The sequence below is a fragment of the Lacerta agilis genome, chromosome 5 (genome assembly GCF_009819535.1).
Source record: "Lacerta agilis isolate rLacAgi1 chromosome 5, rLacAgi1.pri, whole genome shotgun sequence".
In the NCBI taxonomy this organism is placed as follows: domain Eukaryota; kingdom Metazoa; phylum Chordata; class Lepidosauria; order Squamata; family Lacertidae; genus Lacerta; species Lacerta agilis.
In genome coordinates, this window is record NC_046316.1 from 92,159,122 (window position 1) to 92,184,716 (window position 25,595).

At 44.8% G+C, this 25,595-nt stretch overlaps 1 protein-coding gene across 1 annotated transcript in view; it reads right to left on the minus strand.

Annotated features, from left to right (window-relative positions):
• Window positions 1-1,002: 1,002 nt before the first annotated feature.
• The window catches only part of LRCH3 (leucine rich repeats and calponin homology domain containing 3), an 81,500-nt gene continuing 56,907 nt past the window's right edge, over window positions 1,003-25,595 (minus strand). Inside the window, exons 15-22 of the mRNA XM_033148201.1 lie at window positions 23,581-23,634; window positions 18,487-18,567; window positions 15,909-15,957; window positions 14,747-14,869; window positions 13,690-13,808; window positions 12,016-12,153; window positions 10,578-10,655; window positions 1,003-1,237 (exon numbers count right to left, since the gene is read on the minus strand). Of these exons, the coding sequence (XP_033004092.1) occupies window positions 1,085-1,237; window positions 10,578-10,655; window positions 12,016-12,153; window positions 13,690-13,808; window positions 14,747-14,869; window positions 15,909-15,957; window positions 18,487-18,567; window positions 23,581-23,634 (795 nt within the window). The 3' untranslated portion in view covers window positions 1,003-1,084. The remainder of the gene's footprint in view (window positions 1,238-10,577; window positions 10,656-12,015; window positions 12,154-13,689; window positions 13,809-14,746; window positions 14,870-15,908; window positions 15,958-18,486; window positions 18,568-23,580; window positions 23,635-25,595) is intronic.

Sequence of the window (25,595 nt, forward strand, 5' to 3'; positions counted from 1 at the left end):
TCTTCAGAAACTGCTAACATGGTTTTCATCTGCCCCTGCACACTTTCCAAAGCTACAGGTTTTGAACACATGAGAGAAGCAATGAATAAAGGGGAAGGGTAGATGGCAGAAGAATGCAGGAAAGGAAATGCTGGATTAACTCATCTTCATGAAAAGAATTATCCTTAAAAACCGTTCTTTCAAATCCACCAAAGAGCACTTTTTTCTCTTTCCGCAACAGAGCCACTGGTCTCCGGTTACTTCAATAATCCACTTTCCTACCCAGTGAACAGATCATTTTTGAAAAGCACAGGTCAAGGGCTCTGCTATTTTACCCCCAAACAGCAGTTTCTTTGTAGGATGATTTTGACAATGAAAGTTAAAAGTCGTACCAGGAATTGCTCTTTCAGGAAACTGCGGGTTACCAAGTTACGAGTAGACTGATGCTACAATTAATTTATTGCGCTGTGCTGGGACACAGAATGCCAGAGGAAGAACCTGTGTCAAAAAGTATTCCTATACATACGTCCGATGGGAGTGATGCTGAAGCAAGCTAGAAAATAACCTAACTCTTAGATGTACGCTTCCAAAGTCCTGGCGGAGGAGTATGTGTGTGTTCAGGTGGGTCTAATCCACAAGAAATGCCCTGTGTGCTGAAACGAATGAGAGCATTGCAAAAAAACCAAAAGATATTTCCTATCTGAATACGACATACTAGCCACCCCACAGTTTTTTAAACATATGGTGTTTTTTTCCGGGGGGGGGGTAGTTTCAAAGGCTCCCACCTGCTGCCCCAATTTAACTGTGGTCTTACTTAGAAAAGAAACAGAGAGGATGTCAAATCTGCCCCTGGTTCCCTCCCACATGTGCAGGCAAAACTCACTTTACAAAGATTTTTTTTTCTCTTGAAGTTCAATGGAAACTTTTGTGACCTCCAAAAAAAGTGGAGAAACGAAGCAAAAAATTATTCCCTTCAGGAATCCCGGGTACAGATTTCCTCCTTCGAACGCAAGGTTGCCTGTGTCTGGACACGCTGGCCCAGCAGTCAAGTCCGGGCATTCTTCGGCTTGGCCAAGGAAAAAGCAACAAGGTCTCGGGGGGGTCACTACACAGCAGCCAACTGATTCTGCTGCTGCTGCTGCTGTTGCTGCTGGTGGTGCTGTTTTGGGGGGGCCCGCTCCAGAAGTGCCTGTACAGTCTCTGCCACTCGCGTCAACCCTCTCTCTTCTAATATGTGCAGAGGCAAACATAATCGCTCCTACATGGGAAAACACAAAAAAGACATAAAGGAAAAAAAAGGGATGAAAACTAAAACAACGCAAAAAGAAAAAAAGAGAGAGAGGAAACCAAATTAAAGCAAACGTGTGTGTGTGTGTGTGCGTGTGCCAAAAATGGAATGTTGTAAAATGAGAGGGTGGTGAAGGTCAGCAGTGGAGCACATGCTCAGCATGCAGAAAAACTCCCACGTCCAGCCCATTGCATTTCTACTTCTAAAGGCAGCCCTGTTTAGGGAAGTTTTTAATCTGTGATATTTTAATGTATTTTAATATTTGTTGGAAGCCGCCCAGAGTGGCTGGGGAGACCCAGGCAGATGGGCGGGGTACAAATAACAAATCTATTATTATTATTATTATTATTATTATTATTATTATTATTATTATTATTATTATTATTATTATCTTCTCTGCTGCTCAGCCTAGACACAGCCGGCTTAACATGGACCAATACTCTGAATTAGGACCCAGGAGGCTTCCTATGTTCAAGCCTCTCAGCTGTGGCAGCAATTGAGAAGCTGGCTCTCAGCATGCCTTTTGGGGGGAGAACTGTGGGATTTTATTAGAATCTTAACATTCATTTTGGGACCTTCGAGGTTACACCTGAGAAACGCAACGGTCCCGAGCACTAAAGGATGAAAAATGCAATCACTGTGGTTTCTAATGCACACAGTTTCTAAGCCAGTATGACACTATCTGTCCACCCCACCCCACCCCAAACCCGGCAATCAAACGGCTGGTTCTTTTTTAAAGCTGAAGGCGATCACTGGGCCATCCCGGCAGAAATGCAATATGTAGTTTGGTACTTTATGAACGTGGAAGTGGCGTGCAAATGTGGCATGTGACATGCATGCCAGCCAAGGCCCTTCTTTTCAGGATGCATTCCTAAGGAAACACATCTCCAAGCTGCCCACCGCTGGATCGGACAAACAGCTGCATGTGTGACATAGTGAACAACAAGCCAGCCAGACTCCAGGACAGGAACTTTATTTAATCAACATGTTAAAAAAGAAAGCAACCCACAATCAACCCGTCCCCCGCAAACAAGACACACACATATATAAAAGGAGAATTATAAAGGTGAACATGAAGAGGAAGTACTTTTTTTCTGAAGTTGGATGGCATTAGACATACACTTTATATGCAAAACCTGGTACAAAGAGTACAAGCCAGAGAAGCACTTTTTGTTTGCATAACATGTGAATGAAGAGAGATGGTGGGATTTTGGAAAAAATAACCCTTTTCTCACACACTAGTTAATACCTGTTTAAAGGTGATGGCTAAACAAGCAGAGAGACTGGAGGGGAGTCAATACAAGAGTTTGGAATGCTTTTCTTTATGCATTTCCAGCATGGCGACATCTCCCCTCTCCCTTCAATCAATTCACAACTAAGAAAGCCAGTTTGATCGAGCAGCCCATTTATTTTCACAGGCACTCATTTCTTTTAAAATACTCCTAAAACTACCCCCAGTAGAAACAGCTTTTAAAAAACATACGAACTACAGTGACCCAACACGCATTTTATCCACGTAACTGAGGTGCTCTGTTTGCTTGACTAATTCAGGGTCGACTCCTGTACCCCCTGATCCTTGCTTGGCTGGGAAACTGCTATTTCAGACAGGTCAAGAGGCAAGCTGTGGGACTCCTCTGAGAACACATTGCAGGCCTGCGGTCAAATACACACACACACACACACTCACTCCAGAAGAGCAGGGGCATTAGTCTGTAGCAGCAGAAAGTGCATGAGCACCTTAGAGACTAACATTTACTGAGGTATCAGCTTCTGAAGGACACAACCTGCTTTATAACTGTCAGGTGTAAAATTCAAACTACGCTTGAGTATCATATTCCACAGCCAGACAGTTTCTAAGCAGACGCTGCCCAGTCTAGGAAGGGGCAAAAGGAAGGCATTGTGGGGGGAAGTGGGCACCCAGGAAACTCTTAAAGGCGGCAGTGGAAGAGGCTTGATGGATGTGCCACATAGGAGGCGGCTGAGAGCAGAATTTGCCCAAGCGCTCGTGACATTTAGAGCCTCTAGCTCTGTGATTATTGCACAAAACGTAAGAGCTCATTGTGGGGAAATGCTGTGAATCAGCCGGCTAAAGCTGAAACACCGGCATCCTGGCTAATCGACGGTCAAGGGCACCATTTTAAAAGGTATGGGAGCACCACCATCCCTCTTAAAAAAGAAGAAGATATGATGGTCTAGACTGATGCGAGTTGTAATCCAAAACACCTGGAGGGCACCAGGTTGGCAAAGGCCGCAAGGTGGCTTAAATGCAAAACTATTCTGCATGGGCTGGCGCACCCATGAAAATCCTGACAACCCCTTTGGAATAGCGGGGATTATCTCAGCGATCAGGAGGTTTGCAAAAACTGGATGCAAGCAATCACTGCACATGTTGCAACTCTATATACATTTTGGGAAACGACTGCTGGAAATCTCTGAGGGTGGCTGAGTAAGATTTCAGTCAGCAAGGCATCAGTGCCATGTACAAATCTTTCCCCATGGCTGGCAAAACCAGAATAAATTATGCAAGCCTCTTCAATGCACACAATTTTATATAAGTTGCAGAATTCTGGGTGCAGAATTTTAATTCTTTTCATCGCAGAAGAGAGGTCACCTAATGAACCCTGTCAGCCGAAGCTCACTCCTCCCACCCGTCCCCTAAAATTGGCTTAAGGGGGGGTCAGGAGAACCCCAGAACATTGTGGAGGAGGGGAGGAGGTGTAGTTCCATCTGACAAGCCGCTAGGCTTGCACAGGTGGAACATTTGTAACAGAACGACACTGAATCCCACACGGATTCCTGCTTTGGTATCTGCAATTTTAGTGGTCTGTCAGCACACCTGGTGTGACTATGGTGGCTCCTCCACGTACACAAGGAGATGCAGAAAGCTTGGGATTTCTGGCAAGCAGAGCAGACAAACCAGGCACTCAGCCCCAACGCTACCTGAATCCAGCAAAATGCCACCATAAACATGGTCTAAGGGGGATCAGAAAAAGGTAAAAAAACACCAGACCTAACTTGGGTTAGCCTAAAGTGAGGCAGAGGCCAGCTAATACACCTGCAATAATGGATCAAACATTTTGAGACAAGGAGGGTGAGCGCAAAAATAATACTCATTCATTCTAAGTGGAGAAAGGTCTGTTGGGAACACTGTCTTCTAGAATTCACAAAGGCGGGAGTTCTGCTTGCTAGGAGCCTTCCCATTTAGGAATGAACAGTCATAAAGCACTCTGGCCAGTCATTAATTGACAGAAGAGGCCAATTCAAAAACGATTCAAACGCATGCAACAAGGTCAGAGCATGATGCGTCTGTTCATGTGTTCAACTTTCATATTCTTATTTTCACGTATGGGGAGCAACTTGCTGCTCTGACACTCGTTCTAGGCATAAGATGTCCCCCTACTTTGTATTTGGTTACAGCAGTACTTACAATGTGCACATTCTTAGAAACATAACTGAATTTGTTCTTGCTTTGTGGAGCTTTTGGCTCCCAGCCAAACCAGAGCTGGACAAATCCTAAAACGTGTGAACTGAAGACTGCCAGGCTGAGGCAATTCCAATGGTACACCTCCCCAAGGCAGAAGGGCAAACGCTTGTGCTTTGAGATCTGCTTTAAGAGCAAAGGTCTCCCTGAGAAAGGCAGGAGCCGAAGGGATGGAGAGGCAAGAAGGGCGGAAGCATCAACCTGGCTGGTACCTGAGCTACACAAAACAAGCGGAGTCAAGGAGCCATTCTGTAAGGCTGGTGGAACGAAGCCTCGCTGCTCCATCCAAGGGGAGAGGGAGCTGTTAAATTAGGCGGTGGGGGCAGGCAACTGTCTGGCGAAATCTTAGAAGCCAGACGGCAGACTGAGCAGGGCTTCCAGTGGCTAGAGTTTCAGTGGGTTAACTTACTTTCTCCATCCCTGGTTTTATTTCCCCACTAGACCCTTTCAAGGCTGAGCACCAGCAGAAATATTTGGACCCCAGCTTCACCAATCCACAACAAGGACAAATGCCATCAGACCCAAATGGGAACTGTCCAGCTTGCTGAACACCGTTACACATTATCCTGAGTATTTCTATAAACATGAAAGCACCTAGTTAATAAATGACAGTGTGAACGGTATTTTCGATAAGGCGCTGCTCCTTAAAAGTGCTGTCACTATTTATTGGAAAGCTACAGGACTGGTATTAAAGCTGAGGATTTCAACAACTTGCTCATGTGCATTTGCTAGAAAGACGAATGCCTCTCACTCTTAAGGAAGTGCGCGCCTCCGCTCTAGAGACGTGGCCTAAAATTCTTTGTGACAGCAGAGATCAATTGAGAAATCCTAACGGTGAAATAAACAAGTGAATACATTTGTGACATTGGCACACATGTGTGCAAATATGAACGTGAGTCCAGAAGGAGGTGAGGAAACGCAAGGCAAAAGGTTGCATTTCTCCAGCGCTACACATCACCAGTAGCTGAAGACAAGGCTAACAGCTGCTGAAGACAGGATTAAGGTAGCAGACTTGCTGGTACAGGTATTTGCTCACACTAGCGGTCTGCTCAGACGGAGCAATGTAACAGCAAAGGAGAACTTGTGTAAGTATTCTAAACAAAATAGAGATCACTAGGAAAAAAATGGCATGCTGTGGATTTTCTGGTCTAAGAAGATGAGAAGCCATTTTTCATGAGCCCCTCCTGCATTGTAGACCGTCAGTGCAAACTGCTATTTGGGTGGATAACGCCACTTGTAATAAAACCTGCATTGGCTGTAAAAACCTGCAATCTCCACATTCTACTGTGCAACACAGCCTGCTCTGCAAATCCAGCGGTGCCCCGGAGACAGGAAGGAATATTGCCCAACAGCACTGCTTGAAAATAAGGCCCCTGATGCTTAGGCTTGAGGTTTCTGAGGAATCCTGAACAATCGCCACGATGGTGATATTCCTAGCACTTGGAGAAAAAGGTGAAGATGCATTTCATTGTTTGTTTAATCCTTAAGAAACCAAAGGAGGTCTAGATGGAAAAATCTTATGGTGAGGGAGTGTCTCCCTTCAACACTGTATCCCGGTTTTTCAAGTGTTCCATGAGTTCCAAGAATCAAATGTCCATCACTGTCTCTACCAGCCCTCCCTCCCTCCCTCCCAAAGGAAGTGGGTGAACTTCCTGTTCTACAAAAATATCCACCGTTGTGCAATTAAAATAGATTTCTACAGAGTGTAACCCCCCCTTCTGTTTTGCATAAAGTATTCCGGCCACACAATATAAGGGAGCTTTCACTTATCTAACAGCAAATTCTGCCTGACTAGGTCATTATCAGCAAGAAAGTTTTTCACATCACACAGAGCAGATTGCTGGTGGATCAGGAACAACGTACACATACAAAATTCTCGACCGAAACACAGACCGTTTACCAACCACTTGGAAGAGCTGGAGTTAAGTCCATTGCACCCTTGAGCTTTAGCTAGAGGAAACAGACCCAGCGATAGAACACACAGAGCATTAGCATCAGAGCACAGTAAAATGCCGCAAAGCCACACAGCTGGGTGGAAAGGGAGACAAGATTCGCTTCTTCTGAATCTGCCCCCAGAGAAAGAAGAGATTCTACTGTCCTTTTAATGCTGAAGTTTAGCTGGAGAATGTCAGAAGGGGAACAGAGTTTGTCCTGTCCAAAGTGTGAGCAGGAAGGGAAAACAGACAGAAAAAAATTAGCGTCAGTCATTAGTCATGCAAGAATCCATGAAGTAGACAAGAAAGCCCAGGGTCATCCATTTTTCACAAAGGGTCCTTCAGTGTTCTTACCTCTATTCTTACATTGCTGTTCAATTGGAAGAAAACAGCCATAAAATATACTGGCACAAGCAGGCCTTCATTTTTCAGGAAGGGGTGTTATTTAAAATGGGAGCGTGGTGCATGGAAAACACCCCCCCCAAAAGTGCATCCATTTTTGGTTGGGAATGCAAAGTTGGTCTCTGAGTGTAGTATCCTGCATAGGTAAACCAGTGTACCATCACGCAATACGTTTCATTTTCATTTTTTTTTTAAAAAAGTTTGCAATTTTTGGACTTTTCACTTTTCTCCCGGCAGAGGTGGTGGATGCTTGTGAGGGTGCCAGGCACATCAACCCCCAAATGTGTTTCTGTCGCACTGTGCCCACTTAAACCACTTAGCTAAACATGGGCATGCTGGCACGGCAAAAGGGGAATGTGGCTCTATGCAAGATGCTACCTTTAGAGAACAGCTTTAAAAAGGAATCTCATCTGCCCTCTCGAAAGGTAAGTCTTTCTACATAGGACCATGCAAACACGTTTCTCTTTATTACTGCTACAACACAAACCCAAGTCCAACAATGTGTGTGTGTGTGTGTGTGGAGAGAGAGAGAGAGATACTTGGTGCAGGCAGCATCTCTTATTGCCATCACTGCTTGATATGAAGAGTATGTTTCCGTAGAGCTCTGCTCTACATGTGCTTCAGGGTCCCCATAAACTATAAGCAGCAGCAGTTTTTATTTTAAAAGGATAAACGATCCCCATTTCTCTAGGTGCAGGATCTGAGTTATGTCAGAATTGCACAGATTGTGGGTGGCATTCACCTCCTGAGTCCTGTCACAGGAAACTGTGCACCAGCACTTCCACTTGTGCAACAAGGCATTTCTGCCCTGAAATTGGCTCTGGGTGGTCAGGAAAACCCCCAGAACAGCATGTGGAGAGAGGGGGAAGCGATGCAATATTGTTCTCCTTAGCAAGGTGGAATGCTTGTGCTGATGGAAAGATTGGAAGGGTGCAGTGCTGAATCCCACCCTATGTGTATTCCTGGCTATAAGAACCATACTTAATTAAGCTTCCTCAAAACTGTTGGGTGTTATATTCTCAAAACAGCCAGACTTCACCTTAAGCATCCTTTGTTATGCTGAGTGGGGCAAAGTACTAGATACTGGTGTCAACCCACAAACTCACAGACATCAGAGCAATGGCTGGTCTCTAGCTCCTGGGTGTCTCCCACCAATCCCCCCAACCCCTGTCCTCGCTCCTACTCAATGGTCTTGGGTCCATCAAGCATGACTCTTGCTCTTCCTTGTGATGGCTAGCACCAACAATTCCTTCAGGTCACCCATTGAGCCCTAGCAACATCCTTGACTTGAACTTACTTGACACTTTCGGCTTCAACCTGGTCTACACAACCTTCTGCTTCTGTCCGGTCTGCACCAAAGCCAAACAGAAGCAGATTCCCCCAAGAACTTGAATGAAAAGGCAAGCAAAGAAAATGGCTTCTAGCCTCATCAGCTCAGCCACCACCACGACTCATCTTGAATTGTCAGATTGCAGAGAGTGCTGTTGGGTGAGCTGCTGAGCTCTTTCACTTGGCCTTTTGTTAACTCCCAGAGGCAGCTAACTCCAAGAGCTATTACGATGAAGATGAGAATGAAGGCATTTCAGCTGGCAAAACGGGATACGGAAAAGATGCACAGAAGGCGGCAGCAGAAGACAACTCATTTATTCCTGCTATGTTCCAAACTCAAAACACACGGGCCTGGCAAACTGCAACCCGAGAGTTGCTTGCAGATCCTGGCTAGTTCAAGCACAGCTCCTGCTTCCACTCTTCCTTGTCCTGCCCACAGGGAATAGTCAGGTGATGGCTAGTGTCACATGGTGGATGCAAGAGGGGCAACAACAGGAAGGAGGAGAAAGAGTGCAAGCAAGCCACGCAGGGGACAAGGAAGGCTGGGGCTAGTGGTATGCATCTGGGCCTCTCTGAAGACAGCAGGTAAAGGGGATAGCAGGTAACATGTGGGGTGGGGGGAGTCGAGAGGGGATTTCGGTGGGAGGTTTGTGCAGTAGGCTTTAAGTCCTTGGCTGGTGGTGGATTTTGTATGCCACTTATGGAGTGTGAGACTTTGGCATCTCAATTATACACCTGCCAAATGCTGGTTATTCAAAACACAGACAAGTAATAACCAGATACAGTCAATACTGCTTGCTCTTCACGGTAAAGATCTAGGGATCTCTTGGCAAAGCAGCTGCTTGTAGCAATTATGACTCAGCTATCATCATGAGGTGGAGAGGGGACCATTGCCACCAGAAACAGTATTACAGTACTTGAAGACTTAACGTTTCACATGCAATAGAATGAAACCAAACGACTGAAAAGTATCTGTGCTAAAAATCTGCAGCACACAAAGTCAAGCCTCGTTTTTTGCACCCCTGGGCTGCTCTCTGAAGGATGGTGAGCAGAATCCAGAAGCAAAAGGAGCTGACAACTGGACTAGGGTGTGCTGAACGTCTGCAGTGCTGCCTTGGAAGAGCCTCTGCCTAAAGCCAGCACCTGCAGCAATTGGGAAGATGAAGTGTCAAGTCCAAAAACTGTTATCGCAGCGTCCAAATTAGGATGTCAACTGCTGAATATAGAAATTTATTATTGGATACCTACCATCAGAGACCAGGTCAACTGTCACAGGATCTAGCTGCAAACATATCACTTTAAATAAGTGAAATACAGTCAGCTAGTCCTTCCACTTCTTCTCAAATACCATACACCATAGTAGGGCAATCTTGGGACTATGGTTTTCGTTGGAGTGTCCCCAAAGTTTCTCTCCAGACCAACCCCCCCCCCCCAACTACACAGTGCAGACAAATTCTGCCTGTAGTAGCATCAAGTATGATATTCTGGACCACTCCTGGGCATACCTACATCCAACTCCTTGGGCAAGTATATATCAGGGCATGGGAATGATTCAGAACACAGAGCCCCATTTGAATAGCCAATGGTTCAAATCTTTCATACAGCTGAATTTTCATCCTGAGTACAGTCTCCAAGAACAAGTACCAGAAGGTATAAAATAGGTACACTAATGAGATTGGTGACAAGATTTCTCAGACTTGTAAGATACAATTATATTTATTGTACCCAATGTTCTATTTGCCTCTGCCTTCCTTCTTCATAAACAGAAGCCAACAGCAGAACTAAACCTGATTTCTAGCGCAACACCTCACATCTTACTCAATGCACTGAGCAAGACTGGGCAAGCCCTGATAAGGCACTTAGATGAACTGGAGTAAAGAGGAGTATGATTTCACTTCCTGTTTTGCTACATTTTCATTAACACACTTTCCGCTGAGCCTATTCTGAATGCGAGTCTTCCTATCGGCATTATTGAAGGACAAGGGGTGCTTATTACTGGAGTGGCTTGATCGGCTGCGATATGGTAGGCTACATCTCTAGGCATTTAGTTCCAGTGTGGCCCCCCAACCCCGTGCAGGAACTGGTGCTATGAAATGTTGGGCTCTCAATAATATCAAATGAGTCCATGCAGTGCAAAATAAAGACAGAAGGTTTTCTCTTTTACCTGAGGCACACCAATCTTTCGGCAAGCTTCCAGGAAATTTTCCACGTTCCGTCTACACTTGGCCATGGTTAATTTAGGCTGCAGAAGAAAGGAGGACCGTGTCATTCTTAACTCAGCAATGCCTTACAGATAAACCAGAATGCTTAAAGATATTTTTGTGCTAGGAGTCAATAGTGTGGGTGGGACCCTAGAAATTTCAGTTAGGAAGAAAAATAGTACAAATGACAGCACGGCTCTTCCCACACATACTTCTCTGCCAGCTGTCCCTTAACCAGGCAGAGGGCCTTCTCGGTGGTGGCACCCGCCCTGTGGAATGCCCTCCCATCAGATGTCAAGGAAATAAGCAACTATCTTACTTTTAGAAGACATCTGAAGGCAGCCCAGTTTAGGGAAGTTTTTAATGTTTGATGTTTTATTGTATTTTTAATATTTTGTTGGAAGCCGCCCAGAGTGGCTGGGGAAACCCAGCCAGATGGGCAGGGTATAAATATTATTATTATTATTATTATTATTATTATTATTATTATTATTATTATTATTATTATTATTATTATTATTATTACAGCTGCTACTGCTGTCTCTAGGTGTGCACCTCTTGCTCCCTGAGGTCCAAACTCCTCTCTTACTCTCACCCCACTATCCTGGTCAGCCAGAAATTGCAAGTTAAAGCAGCTGCCTATACAGCCAGAAATATTAGTTAAGGTCTGGATTTGCATGGAATATTTGCATGCCAAAAGCAGCTGACACAAGATTCGGGGGGGTCTTACAATGCAAAACTGCAGTGATTGCCACAGCAGTCATAGGTGTTTGCAGGTCTTTTTGAATATTATTGACACAGAGATCAACGGTTGTTTGTAAGAACATTAAAGAGAAATTTGAAGAAATTAGAGAGTTATCTCTGTAGACTGAGATCTTTGAGGCTGGGATGGGGCTTGTTTCCTTATCAGAAGTCAGGCTCTGTTAAGGTGCAAGGTCTTCCCTGCAGCAGACAACCTCTCTCCAGAATATGCTGGGAATTTTGTTCAGCTAATTTCCTTTTGGCTCCTATGTATTTGTGGGAGGGGGTTATTGATTTGCCTTTGTTTTATTTTTGTATTCTAATTTTGCTATTTTTCTGTTGTGGACCACCCCGGGGATCTTCAGATGAAGGGTGGTATACAAAGTTAATAAAAAACAAAACAAATCAATAATACAAAAAACAAAACAATTACAAAACAAAACAATTACAAAACAAAACAAAACAAATACAAATACAAAAAACAAAACAAATCTGTTGTTCTGCTTTTCTCATTTTATACTACTGCCGGTCTTGCTTATCTTTAGCAGTCGCCCGCTGTTTTATTGCCTGAGGGCCTTTCAAGCCAGAAGACAGAATCAAATTTGGAAAACAGGTACGGATTCTATCAAGCAGCCATAGCGCTGCTAATGGGATACTTACAACAGCTGGCGATGGGACGTGAATACTAGGAACAGAACGAGGCCGCACATGATTGGCTAAATGGCAGAGCACCACGCCATCAGTCAGTGCTGCTCCAAGGTCGCTGGGCAAAGACACTTTCAACCGTGATTCAATTTTCTGGAAAAGGGGAAAGAGGAGAGAAACTTTCAAGTTCATTGCCACTGCCACAATATATGCTACCCAGAGACAAACTTGAAATAGGTCACAAGAAATCTGTAAAGTACAACCTACAGACATCATTAGATGAGAAGAGTTTGGATTTGATATCCCGCTTTTCACTACCCGAAGGAGTCTCAAAGCGGCTAACATTCTCCTTTCCCTTCCTCCCCACAACAAACACTCTGTGAGGTGAGTGGGGCTGAGAGACTTCAGAGAAGTGTGACTAGCCCAAGGTCACCCAGCAGCTGCATGTGGAGGAGTGGAGACGCGAACCCGGTTCCCCAGATTATGAGTCTACCACTCTTAACCACTACACCACACTGGCTGTCTGAGGATATGGCTGTGTTCGGATTACTGTATCTCAGCAAAATAACTAGTAAATCTCATGCTCTGCAAGCAGCCACTTTGCTCCTTACTCTGCATGAGCGAGCAGACTATAGTTTCCAGTTACATTAGAACTGGGAAACTGTGGTTAACAGCTTTGGAACAAGCCAGGATAAGAAGCCATAGTTTGAAGTTGGTTTCATATCCTGGCTTCCTCCCAAGTTACAAACCACAGTTCCCCAGTTCTAATGTTGCAGACAACCATAGTTAACTGAAGACTCCCTGGCTTTTCTGCATAAAGGGAGAAGCAAAACCGCTGCATACAGCATCCCCATGGCTCATTTATACCTCAGCTTATTAAAGCCAAGATGCAATTGTCTGAATGCAGCCAAGGGCAACATCCTGTACCCCCAAATGTTTCCCCCCTACAATTAAACTACCGGTAAGTTATCTGGGAACCTGATTTGCAACAAATCAGAAAGAAGTGTGCTGAGAAACTGGGAGTGGTTCTGCATGAGTAGACTTTTATAAACCCTTCTCACATTACTTTTTAGTCATGAGACTAATTTGCAAGAACACTCTTGTGTACAAACACCACAACACAGGATTCAGCCCACAGTGCAGTAATGAAATGTAGCAGATCTGCCAAATAAACAAGTTGTGACATGCAATATTTTTTAAACTCCAGAATGCCACGGACATCTCTAGCATTCCTTAGGGATTCCATGCTGGCTAGAGCTCATGGGGGTTAAAGTCCAACAACACTGAGATCCAGCGCCAAGGGCCTTCTGTCGGTTCCCTCACTGCGAGAAGCAAAACTACAGGGAACCAGGCAGAGGGCCTTCTCGGTAGTGGCGCCCGCCCTGTGGAACGCCCTCCCATCACAGGTCAGGGAAATAAACAACTACCTGACATTCAGAAAAAACCTGAAGGCAGCCCTTTTTAGGGAAGTTTTTAATGTTTGATATTTTTGTATTTGGTTTCTGTTGGAAGCCGCCCAGAGTGGCTGGGGAAATCCAGCCAGATGGGCGGGGTACAAATAATAAATATTATTATTTATTATTATTATATCTGGTGGTCATTTGGCTGGCTACCCCTGGAATTGATTCGCCTTGAACTTATTTAGCAAGCCCATCTTTCCAACGCAATGGAGAAAACTTTGCTACATACTTTCCGCAGTTGCTCTATCAGCTCAACCTCTTCTTCCTGCAGCTTGGAACTGTGGTTTTCACTATGGTCCTCAGTGCTATTAGCAGGTGTCGATGCAGAAGGCGACAGTGATGCAGTGGCTAGAAAAGACAAGAATATAATAAAGGACGATATGGAGCGTCTGGGAGCCATCCTTCAGCCACATAAGCCCCACAGCCCCCTCCACTTTGCATTCCGAAGAGGGAAAGCCCAGTCACAGGTTAATCACTTCATCTGCTGCTTGTTAGAGCATACCCTTCGGCCTAGTTAACAAAGCAACTGCTCTGCGCAACACAACTTGGCTCCAATGTAGGGGAAGAGCCACTGGTCAGTGGCAGAGCACATGCTCTAAATGGAAAAGGTCCTGAATTCAATCTGCAGGCAGGGAATGATTCTGGGCTGAAACCCAGGAGAGCTGCTACCAGTCAGGGTAGGCAATACTGAGCTAGATGGACCAATGACCTGACTTGGTTTAATTCTCCACCCCCATCATTCAGCCCGGACACTGAGATCCAGCGCCGAGGGCCTTCTGTCGGTTCCCTCACTGCGAGAAGCAAAACTACAGGGAACCAGGCAGAGGGCCCGCCCTGTGGAACACCCTCCCTTCAGATGTCAAAGAGATAAACAACTACCTGACGTTTAGAAGACATCTGAAGGCAGCCCTGTTTAGGGAGGCTTTTAATGTTTGATGGATTATTGCATTTTAATGTTTAATGTTGGAAGCTGCCCAGAGTGGCTGGGGAAACCCAGCCAGATGGGCGGGGTATAAATAATAAATTATTATTATTATTATTATTATTAGCCACTATATTCAGTCATAAAATACCAGTTGCTGGAAAGAGCAGGATGGGGGAGTCCTGTTGCTCTCAGGCTTACATCGGAACTGCCTTGTACAAAGTCAGGCCAATGCTCCACTTAGCTCAGTATTCTTTAGCTCAGACACTCCATGGGCATCTTAGAGGATGCTGGACTAGATGGGCCAAGGGGCTAACGGAGACCACCGAGCCACACCCTCACAGGTCCAATTTGTGTAGCCTACCTTTGCTCACTTCATCCCTGGCAACATTTCGAAAAAGGAAGCTCTCAGGACGCTGGGGAGGATTTCTGTAGGAAGGAGGAGCAGCAGCAACAGCTGGACCAGGATATGGAGCAGACAGGTGAACTGAATGTGGACATGCAAAAAACATGCTGTGAGCTCAGCAGATCAATAATTGGAAGGACACATTTTTAAACTGACAAACTTATCGCTGAGTGTTATAAAGATGTGAGGGGAAGACCAGCCCGTTCTAGATGTCTATGAACATTCCTCAGAACCCTCTGGAAAAAAAGTCTTCTCTATTTTATTACCGTTTCACAACCTGAGGAATGTCCAAAGGAGCCTCAGTCCAGAAAAACAAAACAAATGCGATGAAGCTCCCAGCCCTACCAATGCGACTGACGCTCAGGCTACAATAGTCCTGCATTTATGAACCCATACAAAATGGTTTTTCTCCCAGTACAACTGATTTTCACAGCTGCAGCATAATAGCCTCTTCATCTCCAGTTGTGGTCATATTTTGGTTTGGCCCAACATCACAGGCAAGATGTATCAGTGGGAGAAAAGCTCGTGTGCCATTACTTAACCATGACAATTGATTATGGAGTTTTCTGAACCTAGCTTCATTTGGAGCCAAACTTTTTTATTGCCTTAGAGACTTTACTTAGAGCTGTATCTCTCTGCTGAGTCAAAGAATTGAGAGAGAGCTAGTGTAGCATGGCAGTAAAACAAATGAGCTATGAATCAGGAAGGTACAGGGTCAAGTTTTGCTTCTGCCATGAACTCACTAGGTGGCTGTAGGGATGGCACTGCTATCTCAGCACCCACCGACCCCCCAATCTAGGAAAGGAGAAGAACGGTGCTGGCCAATCCTACAAATCAAGGGTCATTACAATGCGTGTGAAGTCTTCTGAACACTCAAAAGTATGACAATTATTACACCTATAAAACTACCTGGTGGAAAGGATTCTGTATTGGTCCACCTTGATGTCTAAGTGCAACATCCACAACTGGCTTGCAGTGTTGGCACAGCACTTGGTTGTGGTGCTACACTGGTCCACAGGTTATGGCCAAGACCCCTGTCAGCTTAGCTTGCACACCAATGACCTTTTCAGCATCTCAGTGGTGCATCTGTTTCCCCCTTTGCTTTCTCCCCCAAGTTTACCTGTTTGAGCTGTGGGTGAATTTGGCGAGATGGTGGATCTGTCATCACTCTGTGGATAAAGGAGAAAGATGAAGCAGTAGAACGCAGCAGAAATAAGCTTTATTCAAACACAATACACATCTAGGATATCATTCTAGGGGTAGGAAGGTGGAGCATAAGGTGGTGTGGGGAAACAGGCGGTTTGGGGGGGAGATTTACATGCCATAAAAAGGATCTCTTAGAAAAAGAGCATAACACTTCTGGGACTATAATAATGGAGAATAGTATAGCCAGGATTAAATGTATTTGGGACAAGAGCCACAAAAAAGAAGGCTGCCACTAAGCTAGCCAATTTGAGGGTGGGGAGAGATAAAACTGATTATATGTAAAGATCTTCAATCAAAGGCAAATTAGTACGAAGTGAATATTCAACTGCATAAATATCTCTGGTTCTTGGACATATTTTGCAATTTCTGTGAGGACTCTTTATTATCACTGATTACAGTTTCCAACATGTATGTACAAGATAATCAGACTAATCGAGCGAAGTGAACTTATTAAGGAATGCAAGCACAAAAGGGCGACTTTTCAGTTCACGTTAAGGAGACAGCAGTACTTCCATTTTATACAAGAAGAAGAAGAAGAGTTTGGATTTGATACCCCGCTTTATCACTACCCGAAGGAGTCTCAAAGCAGCTAACATTCTCCTTTCTCTTCCTCCCCCACAACAAACACTCTGTGAGGTGAGTGGGGCAGCAAGTGTACCGGCCCATCTACCAATATTCCTCTATTCCTCTTCATTCTGCTATCGGAGGGAGGCACAGTGGGCTCCAAACTCAGGACCAGGTTTTAGAAGAGTTGCATGGGTGGAAGAGAGTGACCCACAATCACCATCTCGTGTGAAGTGTCACCAAGGAGAAGCAAGTTACAGAGAACAGCCCACAAGCCTATTTGAGGGCCTCACTCTGGTACCTGAAGGATGTCAGCCATGGATTCTGCTTGTGCTCCACCACCCAGGCTCTCACCAAGAGGAGAAACCAGCAAGAGCAGCAATAAGAATTTAACAACAGCAGGCGAGAGGAAGTCAAATGATATCCCTGACCTCTCCAATGGCTTCTAGGTCAGGCCTGCTTGTTTGAGTGAACGGAAGAGAGGCTGCCTTCACCCATGTCTCTGCCCTCTCTCCAGCTTGACAGATAACCAGAGCTTCTATAATAATAGAGTATGTTCATTTTTATTTATTTTCACTTTTGTCAGAAATGATTCTAATGAGAAATTAAGCAAGCACAGGACCTGATCATTTTCACAATGAAAAATCATAATGGCCTCTGCAAAAAGAAGTCTGCAAAGCACCAAAAACATCAGACGAAAAGTGGCAGGCAGTGATGGGTGTGCATATGCGGTTTATTTTAGTGGCCAGAAAGGACAGCCTTCATCCGCTGCCCAAGATTCTGCAAACCAGAAGAGTTTTACAGGCTCATTATCAGCTTCTACTGCAGACAGGTTGGACATCATGTCATGTCAGAATAAAACTGCTTTTCTTTGACCACTCGTTTACTTGCCAATCCTATTCTGGCTCATTCATATGGCAAACCACAAATTTGCACCAGGAGTGGATCTTGGTGGTACAGATGGGATTTAATATGCAGAAACCAAAATTCTGTGGTCTTTGCAATGACTTAGGGCAACCAAAATGACTCAGGGGCTGGAGCGTCTTCCTTATGAGGAAAAGCTAAAACATGTGTGGGGTTTTTTTTAGTTAATGGGGGGAAAGACAAATAAGGGGAAATATGATGGAAGGTTGCATGCAATTATGGAGAAAGTGGAAAGAGCTCCCCCCCCCCTCTTTCATAATACTTGAACTCAAGAGTCACCCAGTGATGGGTAGCAGATTCGGGACAGACTGGAGAAAAGAGCGTCCTCACACAATAGAGAGTTATCACATGGAATTTGCTGCCGCCAGATGTGATGATGGCCCCCTATTTAGACAGCCTTGAAATGGGACTAAACACATTCATGGAGGAGGGTCCGTGATAGCTAAATGGACCCTTCATATTTCTGAACTGCTGAGGAAGAACAACAACAGAGGTCTTTCTTTTGTGTCCTCTTGCTTTGGGCCTCACAGAAGAAACTGGCTGCCAACTGTTGGGGAAGCTCAGTCAGCAGAGCATGAGACTTTTAATCTCAGGGTCGTGGGTTCGAGCCCCACCTTGGGTGAAAAATTCCTGCATTGAAGGGGGTTGGACTACATGACCGTGTGGTCCCTTCCAACTTTGCGATTCTATGATTAGATGGACCTTCTCAGTCTGATCCAGCAAGGCTGCTCTTACATTTTTAGTTTATTGTATTTTGCGTGGCCTCCCCCAGCTTAACTCCTCCAGACATGGTGCACATGGACCACCAACTCTCTGCAGAGTCATCCATTAAGCAAGAGTGGTTCTTGGCTCCATTAGATGGACATGAAAGCTCTCCCTCGAGCTCCGCTTTAAATCAGGTCATGACAGGACAGGCCGAGAGTAGGGATCAACACTGCCCTCAGTAGCAGGTAAGCAGGAAACGTAAATCCAGCCAAGACAGTCACACGCTGCATGCTCTTCACCTGGTTGAGTGTCCCCGGCCTCCTTTTAATGGTGTTGGTATTACTGTCAATCTCAAACACTAAGATAGGCTCAAAACCATTCTGTCAGGGAGGGCAGAGAAGAGAGAAGGGGGAGAAGAAAGGGAGGAAGACAGAAAATCACCTGAAGAAGGCAGAAGGTGCAAAGCAGAAGAATCCAACAGACTACCCTTGACAACAGTCTCAGAAGGGCCTATCAACATATGGAGCTGCCTTATTCAGAGTGAGGCCGCTGATCCATCTAAGTCCAGCAACGGCTGTCCTTACTGGCAGCAGCCCTCCAAGGTGCCAAGCGGAGGTGTCTTTCAGGCCTGCTAACCACGACCCCTCTAAATAGAGATAATCAAGGACTGAACATGGAACCAGCTTGTGAGGCATGTGCTGTACCACTGAGCTATGGCCTCTTCTCTTTACCTGAACCAAGACTTGCTTCAAGTAACGCTACAGTCTTTCTTGAAGCAATTCCTGTTAAATTTCCCCACCAAGTCTGTTCTTAAGTGGAAGAAACAACTGGCAAACTATGCACTCTCATAGCCGCGAGTGTCAAGATGTTGCTCACTGTACAGTGCCCTGCCAATGCCGAGGTTGTGATTATCACTGCACTGCAGGGGTTGGAAAAATTTCCTTCTATTATCAGCATCCATATTGCATGTTGTGGAGATGTTACCACCTTTGGGGAGATGCAGGGAACATTGGCAAAGGGCAGCCCCCATACAGTGAACTTTCCTGGGTTTAGCCACTGACTTATTTCCCCCTTGCTAGCTCTTACTGAGCAAGCAGTGTTTATGGGGATTGCTTGAAGATTTGGTCCTCAAGGCTCAATTAGTAAACTCTTGGGAATGTAACAAACTAGGAACAGCAGCATCGTGTAAAATAACTCATTACAGTTAAAAAAAAATGCTGTCCACGAGAGTAAAGGATGCCAGAAATTATGCACAACAAAAACCAACCACACTTGTTTGTATTCCAAGACCACCCAGGGCTGCATTGGGTTGTATCTGACACTTGCATGCAAAATTAGAATTATCTCATGCCAAAGAGTTTGAAGTACAAGTTGAAAGAGGACAAGCAGACATAGGGATCAGAAGTGCAGAGAAACACAGGAGAAAGGTAACTAATAATAATAATAATAATAGTAATAATAATAATAAATTATTTATACCCTGCCCACCTGGCTGGGTTTCCCCAGCCACTCTGCTTACAGACGAAGCAGCCATGTGAGAAGGTACACGGCAGTTTTGTTGGTACGGTGAGCTTTAAAGGCAACTGGCACAGTGCTGATCCCAGAAGCTTGTCCAGTAACAAGTGTCACTGTACAGATTTTACATCAGTGGATTTTTCAAACACGATGGGTGAGGATTATTTAGGAAAAACCTCTTTCTCCAAATCCATGAAAGCCTTCCTTTTCTGTGGGGCCCATGACTTGACAAGTATTTCTTCCATCATTCCCCCCACCCCACCTGAAATGAAGCCTAACTATGTATAACTGGTGAAATTTAGAGTACTAGATCCCTCGGTCCTGTCGTTTGTTATTGTGTAAAGTGTCGTGCATGCTTGGCCCAGGGGCAGCCAACATGGTGCTCTCCAGATGCTACGGGACTAGTACTCATCATCTCTGGCCACAGACGATGCTGCCTGAGCCTGATGGGAGTTCAGGTCCACATTCTGCAGGGCACCATGTTGGTTATCGTGACTTAACCAATGTCCATCCTCATGCTGCAACAATAAATTGGAAAATGGGTGGAATTCTGCCAAAGGCCACTCCTCAGCAGAACCATCTACCATCAACTGTCCTTTGAGAAGGATTCCAGGAGAGAGAGGGAGACAGGGAGGTGAGGGCCACCTCAGAGCCTGCTCTAGCTGGACTGTCACTTACTCACTACTGTCATTACCTCACCAAGTGCTTGGTGAGGAGAATCCTGAATTCATTTTTATTTATTTTTTTGGTATGTTGATACTGTTCACTGTAGTTTTAAAAATGTATTTCAGTTTCACCTAAGACACCTAGGAGGGATTTACATCCTGAAAGCTAGGATATCAGTAACAGTAAATAAATACAAAGAGAAGTTAATGCTGGCTATGTTATGATTTCAAGTACATATCATTAAACTTATTTCCAAAGCCATCCAGTGACTCTGAGGGGGTGGAGCTCATGAATTTAAGCCTTCATAGACACAGCAAATATTATTACTACTCAGTAATGGATAGCTGAGTAATTACTACTGAGCTTGGATAGCTCAGTTGGTGTGGTGCTGATAATGCCAAGGTTGCAAGTTCGATCCCTGTTTGGGACAGCTGCATATTCCTGCATCGCAGGGAGTTGGACTAAATGATTCTCAGGGTCCCTTCCAACTCTACAGTTCTAAGATTTTTTTGTTCTTTCCCAGATGCCCTTTTCAGGAGACTCAAGGTGATCTACAAATAATATAAAATATGTGAAATCTAATCAGGGGAATAAGCAGCCTACTTGTTCCTCTGAAAGTGAGTTGTGTCCACCCCCTGCAAAGGCCCCTTGCGCCTTGTTTGCGGGAGGCTCCTAACCTGTCAGCTTGCACAGAGATGGAAGGGCCTTGGCAGCCCTGCGTCGTGCCCGGCCTAGCCATCCCTGCGGACAGCCCTGCCCGCTGTGCTCTGGAGCCACTCCGGAGCCCGACTGCAGTGCCCCTCTCAAACCCACCTCCATCGCTCTCTCCTTCAACACATGCATTTGAAGGGAAAACATGCAAACTGTTAGTGTTGAATAAACACTGATGGTGGTACCAGCCTGCTTTCCATAAACTGGGGGTGGCAAACACTTAATCACACCTGGAAGCATACAGTGCTCCAGAAACAAAGTCAGACACAGCAGCAACCAAACTGCAGCAGGCAACTAGAAAGCCTGCTAAACAAAATGGGGGGGGGGGAGGCTGCAAGTCCACTTTTGTGCAAGCAACAAAAGTGTAAAAGGGCGAGGGGCACGGGTAGTTTCATACTGCCTGTTTGTCAGACCTATTTCCATGCATTTTCCCTATACTGGAGTTAACACCATTGTTCAGAGAAAGAAAGAAAAAAGCAGTCCTGGCTGAACAGGCACTGTGATGTAATAAGGGAAGTGCTGAACAAAAGGCCTTCGTTAGAATTCTACACAATATTCTATTATGTTGTGGAAGAAACTGCCGCCGTGTAAGCAAGTGCAATTCAAGAGAGTCAGAAATAGATGCATAAACCATATGATGGTAATGGCTGGAATTGGCCAAATCCCATTCATCGCAGCAGTGATTCGACAGAAAGAATTAAAACCGGACCGTGCCCTAAATCGACAAACAGGGAAGTATGCATGTCTGAGATAACAAGCTCACTCCAAGTCCTGGGACAAGGCAAGAAAGAAATATAGACCAAGCAAGTCCATTACCCATCCATATAAATCCCACTTTCCGGGTGTTTACGGAAATTAGAATGAGAGGGACAGAAACAGTTTACATCCACAACTTTAAGAATGCCTGGAAACAGGGACACAAAACAACAACTTGTGTGCCACATGTTTGCTACCGACTCACTAGCTTGGTTACTACTGAACAACAATTTTCAAGAGACAGAGGTTTCTCTAATCAGAAAAGGTCAAATGCTCCGTTTTCCTATTTCTAATCACCAGTTGTCCTTACATGAACTGAGGAACAAGACAAGTTAAGGGAATGGGCTGCAGAACTGTGTGCCCCCATCTCCACTCCAACACGAATTACTCCCACCATTTAAAAGGTTTAATTTGGCATCAACCTTAACCATAGTAAACATTAAGCAGAGTTCTCTCTCAACCACACTTTTAAAGTTACAGGTGGGTAGCTGTGTTGGTCTGCCATAGTCAAAACAAAATAAAATAAAAAATTCTTTCCAGTAGCACCTTAGAGACCAACTAAGTTTGTTCTTGGTATGAACTTTCGTGTGCATGCACACTTCTTCAGATACACTGAAACACTTTTAAACACATTTTCTGGCCTCTCCCTTCCCTGTACTCTGTCACAAATAGGGAAATGCCCGAATGTAACATCCAGGATTGGGGGGGGGGGGTCGGGGAGGGTCTGTGCTTCACACCTAGGTGAAGTTTCAGTCCTCTTCAGCCAGCAATGTGTCTGCACATATAAAACCTCAAGCACTTAACTAATGAGAATATAAATGAGCAAATAAACTGGAGGCATGCAAATCATGCAAAGCAGGCCAGGAAAGAACATGAAAATGGATTGCAATCGCTATTTTTGAGATACCAACAGAGGAAGGAAATAGCATAAAACATGGAAATGGTGTTACATGAAATGTTGACAACTTTTTTTTTTAATAGACAATTCATACTTGAGGGATGTAAAAGTACCTCCACTGATTTAAACAGAGGAGCAAAAACAAAGCGTTTAGTCATGGTTAACTAAACATACTAAAATGGATCACCAACGGCCATTCAAAGGGCCATGCTCCAAACAACTGCAGAAGTAGTTCTTCAGGGGAAATCATGGGTGAGTATCTGTGATGTATGATTTAGGCCACAGGGATCCTGCAGTTGGATTGACAAGGCTGGGTGACATCATGCCTCTTTGAAATCTATGATTCCATGTCATGATACTGAACTGGTTCAGCAAGGAAATGGAAATGCAAAATTTAGGTACCATTTCTTGACATAACACCTGGAACTTATTGGAACACTTTAGGGCATTGTAATGCGTTATCTATATAGCTGGTGTGTGGATGAGTAGGCCAGGCAGGAACCTAAGAACCTGCTTAGGTGATTTCACCCCCTAAAGCTTATTCACACCTTTAATGTTTCCACAAATTGCACCAACCACTTATCTTATGAGTTCCGGGGACTAAATCAGAACAGGAAGTTCAGGAACACATAGCTGTGAACATCAGCTGCAATCAGTTCCAAGGCAGAAGGATGGAGGGTAAAGTAGCAATTTATACCAAAATTGCTATTATAATTAAAAGACAGCCATGTTTTATGCTATTTAGGAGTAGTACTAGACTGCCTAATCTCAGCAAACCATAGAAAACATGCTAACTATGATCTAGGAGGCTGACACATAAACAGGCCATTGCGTGCAGGATTCTTACCACCAGCAAGGCACTATCATCAGTGTGCTGAGACCTTCTGGATGGGAAGGGACACTGGGGATGCGGGAGAGATGGCAACATCAGAAACATGAGACCACCACAAAATATGCAGACAAACACAGACATCTGGAATTGACAGGGTTCTTAACGCAGAAGGCACATGGAGGGAATCAGTAAAGTACAACTGAAACAATGGGGAGAGGGGAAAGAAACCTATTAAGTCTCTTAATGATCTCAGCATTAAAAACATCTGCAACTGATTCAGGAGCTATTTTGCTTTCAGCTGCCGAGTCCAAGAAAGAGCAGGATTTGGTATGCGGATCTTTCCAGTGGAGAACGCTGCAATATTAAGCAAAGAACACACACAGCCTGGGAGGAACTGAAACAAAGATCAAATAAAAAGAACAGAACTATTTGGAAGCAGTCCAGAGTCACAGAAAGCAGACTACTGGAAAACACTTTCCTATGTATTTGTGGTATATTGTGTTGTGTCTTATGACAGGCTGATCATGAAGTAAAAACTATTTTCCATTAGCAAAACAAGAAAATTGGCCCTGGTGGTGTATAAAACCTTCTTGTGGGGAAAGACAGATGCCAATGTGAGGGAGGCTGAGAACCAACCAAAATTCTGTTCCAAGTCACCAATATCGGCCTTGAGGGCTGGCTACCCTACAAGCATGAAGTTCAGCCCTTGCCAACCTGGCGCCTTCCAGATGTTTTGAACTACAACTCCCATCAGCCCCAGCCAGCGTGGCTGGCTGGATCAGGCCAGTGGCTCATCCAATCCAGCATCCCGTTCTTACAATGACTTGCCAGATGTCCAAATGGGAAGCCCACAAGCAGGACCTGTGCGTAACAGCAGCCCTCTCCCCATTGGGAGTTCCAGCAACTGGCCATCAGAGGCAGACTGCAGTGGAGGAAGAACACAACCATCATGCCTAGCAGCCACGGATAGCTGCATTCTTCATGAATTTGCCTGTTCCTCTTTTAAAGCCATCCAAGTTGGTGGCCATCACTACTTTTTATGGGAGTGAATGCCATAGTTTTAACTATGCGCTGGGTGAAAAAGGACTTTCCTTTGTCTGTCCTGAATCTTCCAACGCTCGGTATCAAGGGATGTCTACAAATTCTAGTGTTACGAGAGGGAGAGGGAAAACTTTCTCTATTCACTTTCTCGTCACCATGCATAATTTTATACACCTATATCATGTTTCCCCCTTGCTCTAGACTAAAATGCCCCAAATATTGTGACTTTCCCCCCTACCCCCTTCATTATTTTGGTTGCCCTTTTCTAAATCTTTCCCAGATTTACAGTATCTTCTTAAGATGAGGTGATGGGAGCTGTAGTCCAAAACATATGGAGGGTGCCCAGCGAGCGAAGACTGGTGCAATTGCTAAAACTCAGCGAACAGAGCATGCCGCGAAGCCAACCTGTGCTCTGACGCAAGTGCACTTGCAGAGAAGAAGCAAGTGTGCAAAAGCAGAGCTTGACTGTTCAGTGATGTTAAGCAATGCAAAAAGCCTTGGATCTGGTGGCCAACCCACCAGTACAATGACAACTTGGAAGTTCAGGCTGGATTTAGTTCTTGATTGATGGTGACATGGCTGAAGGACCAGCAGTTCCAAAAGTGCTTTTTTAATTAATATATTCCCAATATATTATCTGCTCTCACGTCAGCTCTACTGTTTCAAGAAAGATCTTGGAACAGATATAAATAGGTCTATTTACATACATTTGCCACATTTTCAAGACACAGACTGCATGGACAAATCCACAGTCCAACCAACGTCAACACAGGGGCGGGGGTGGGGGGGAAGGCAAACCCAAGAGACAGCTCTCTGCTGTGGCACAGTAGTGATCTTTAAACTCTACGCTTACACTTCAGTCCTGAAGAGATTTAAGTCAGATCCAGTGACCACAAGTGGAGTTTTACTCAGCAAGTGCGCTCATGATTGTAGCCTCGGTAAAAGAGGGACACCCCCATAAAGAGCTTAGGAAATGACAAGAAGATAGC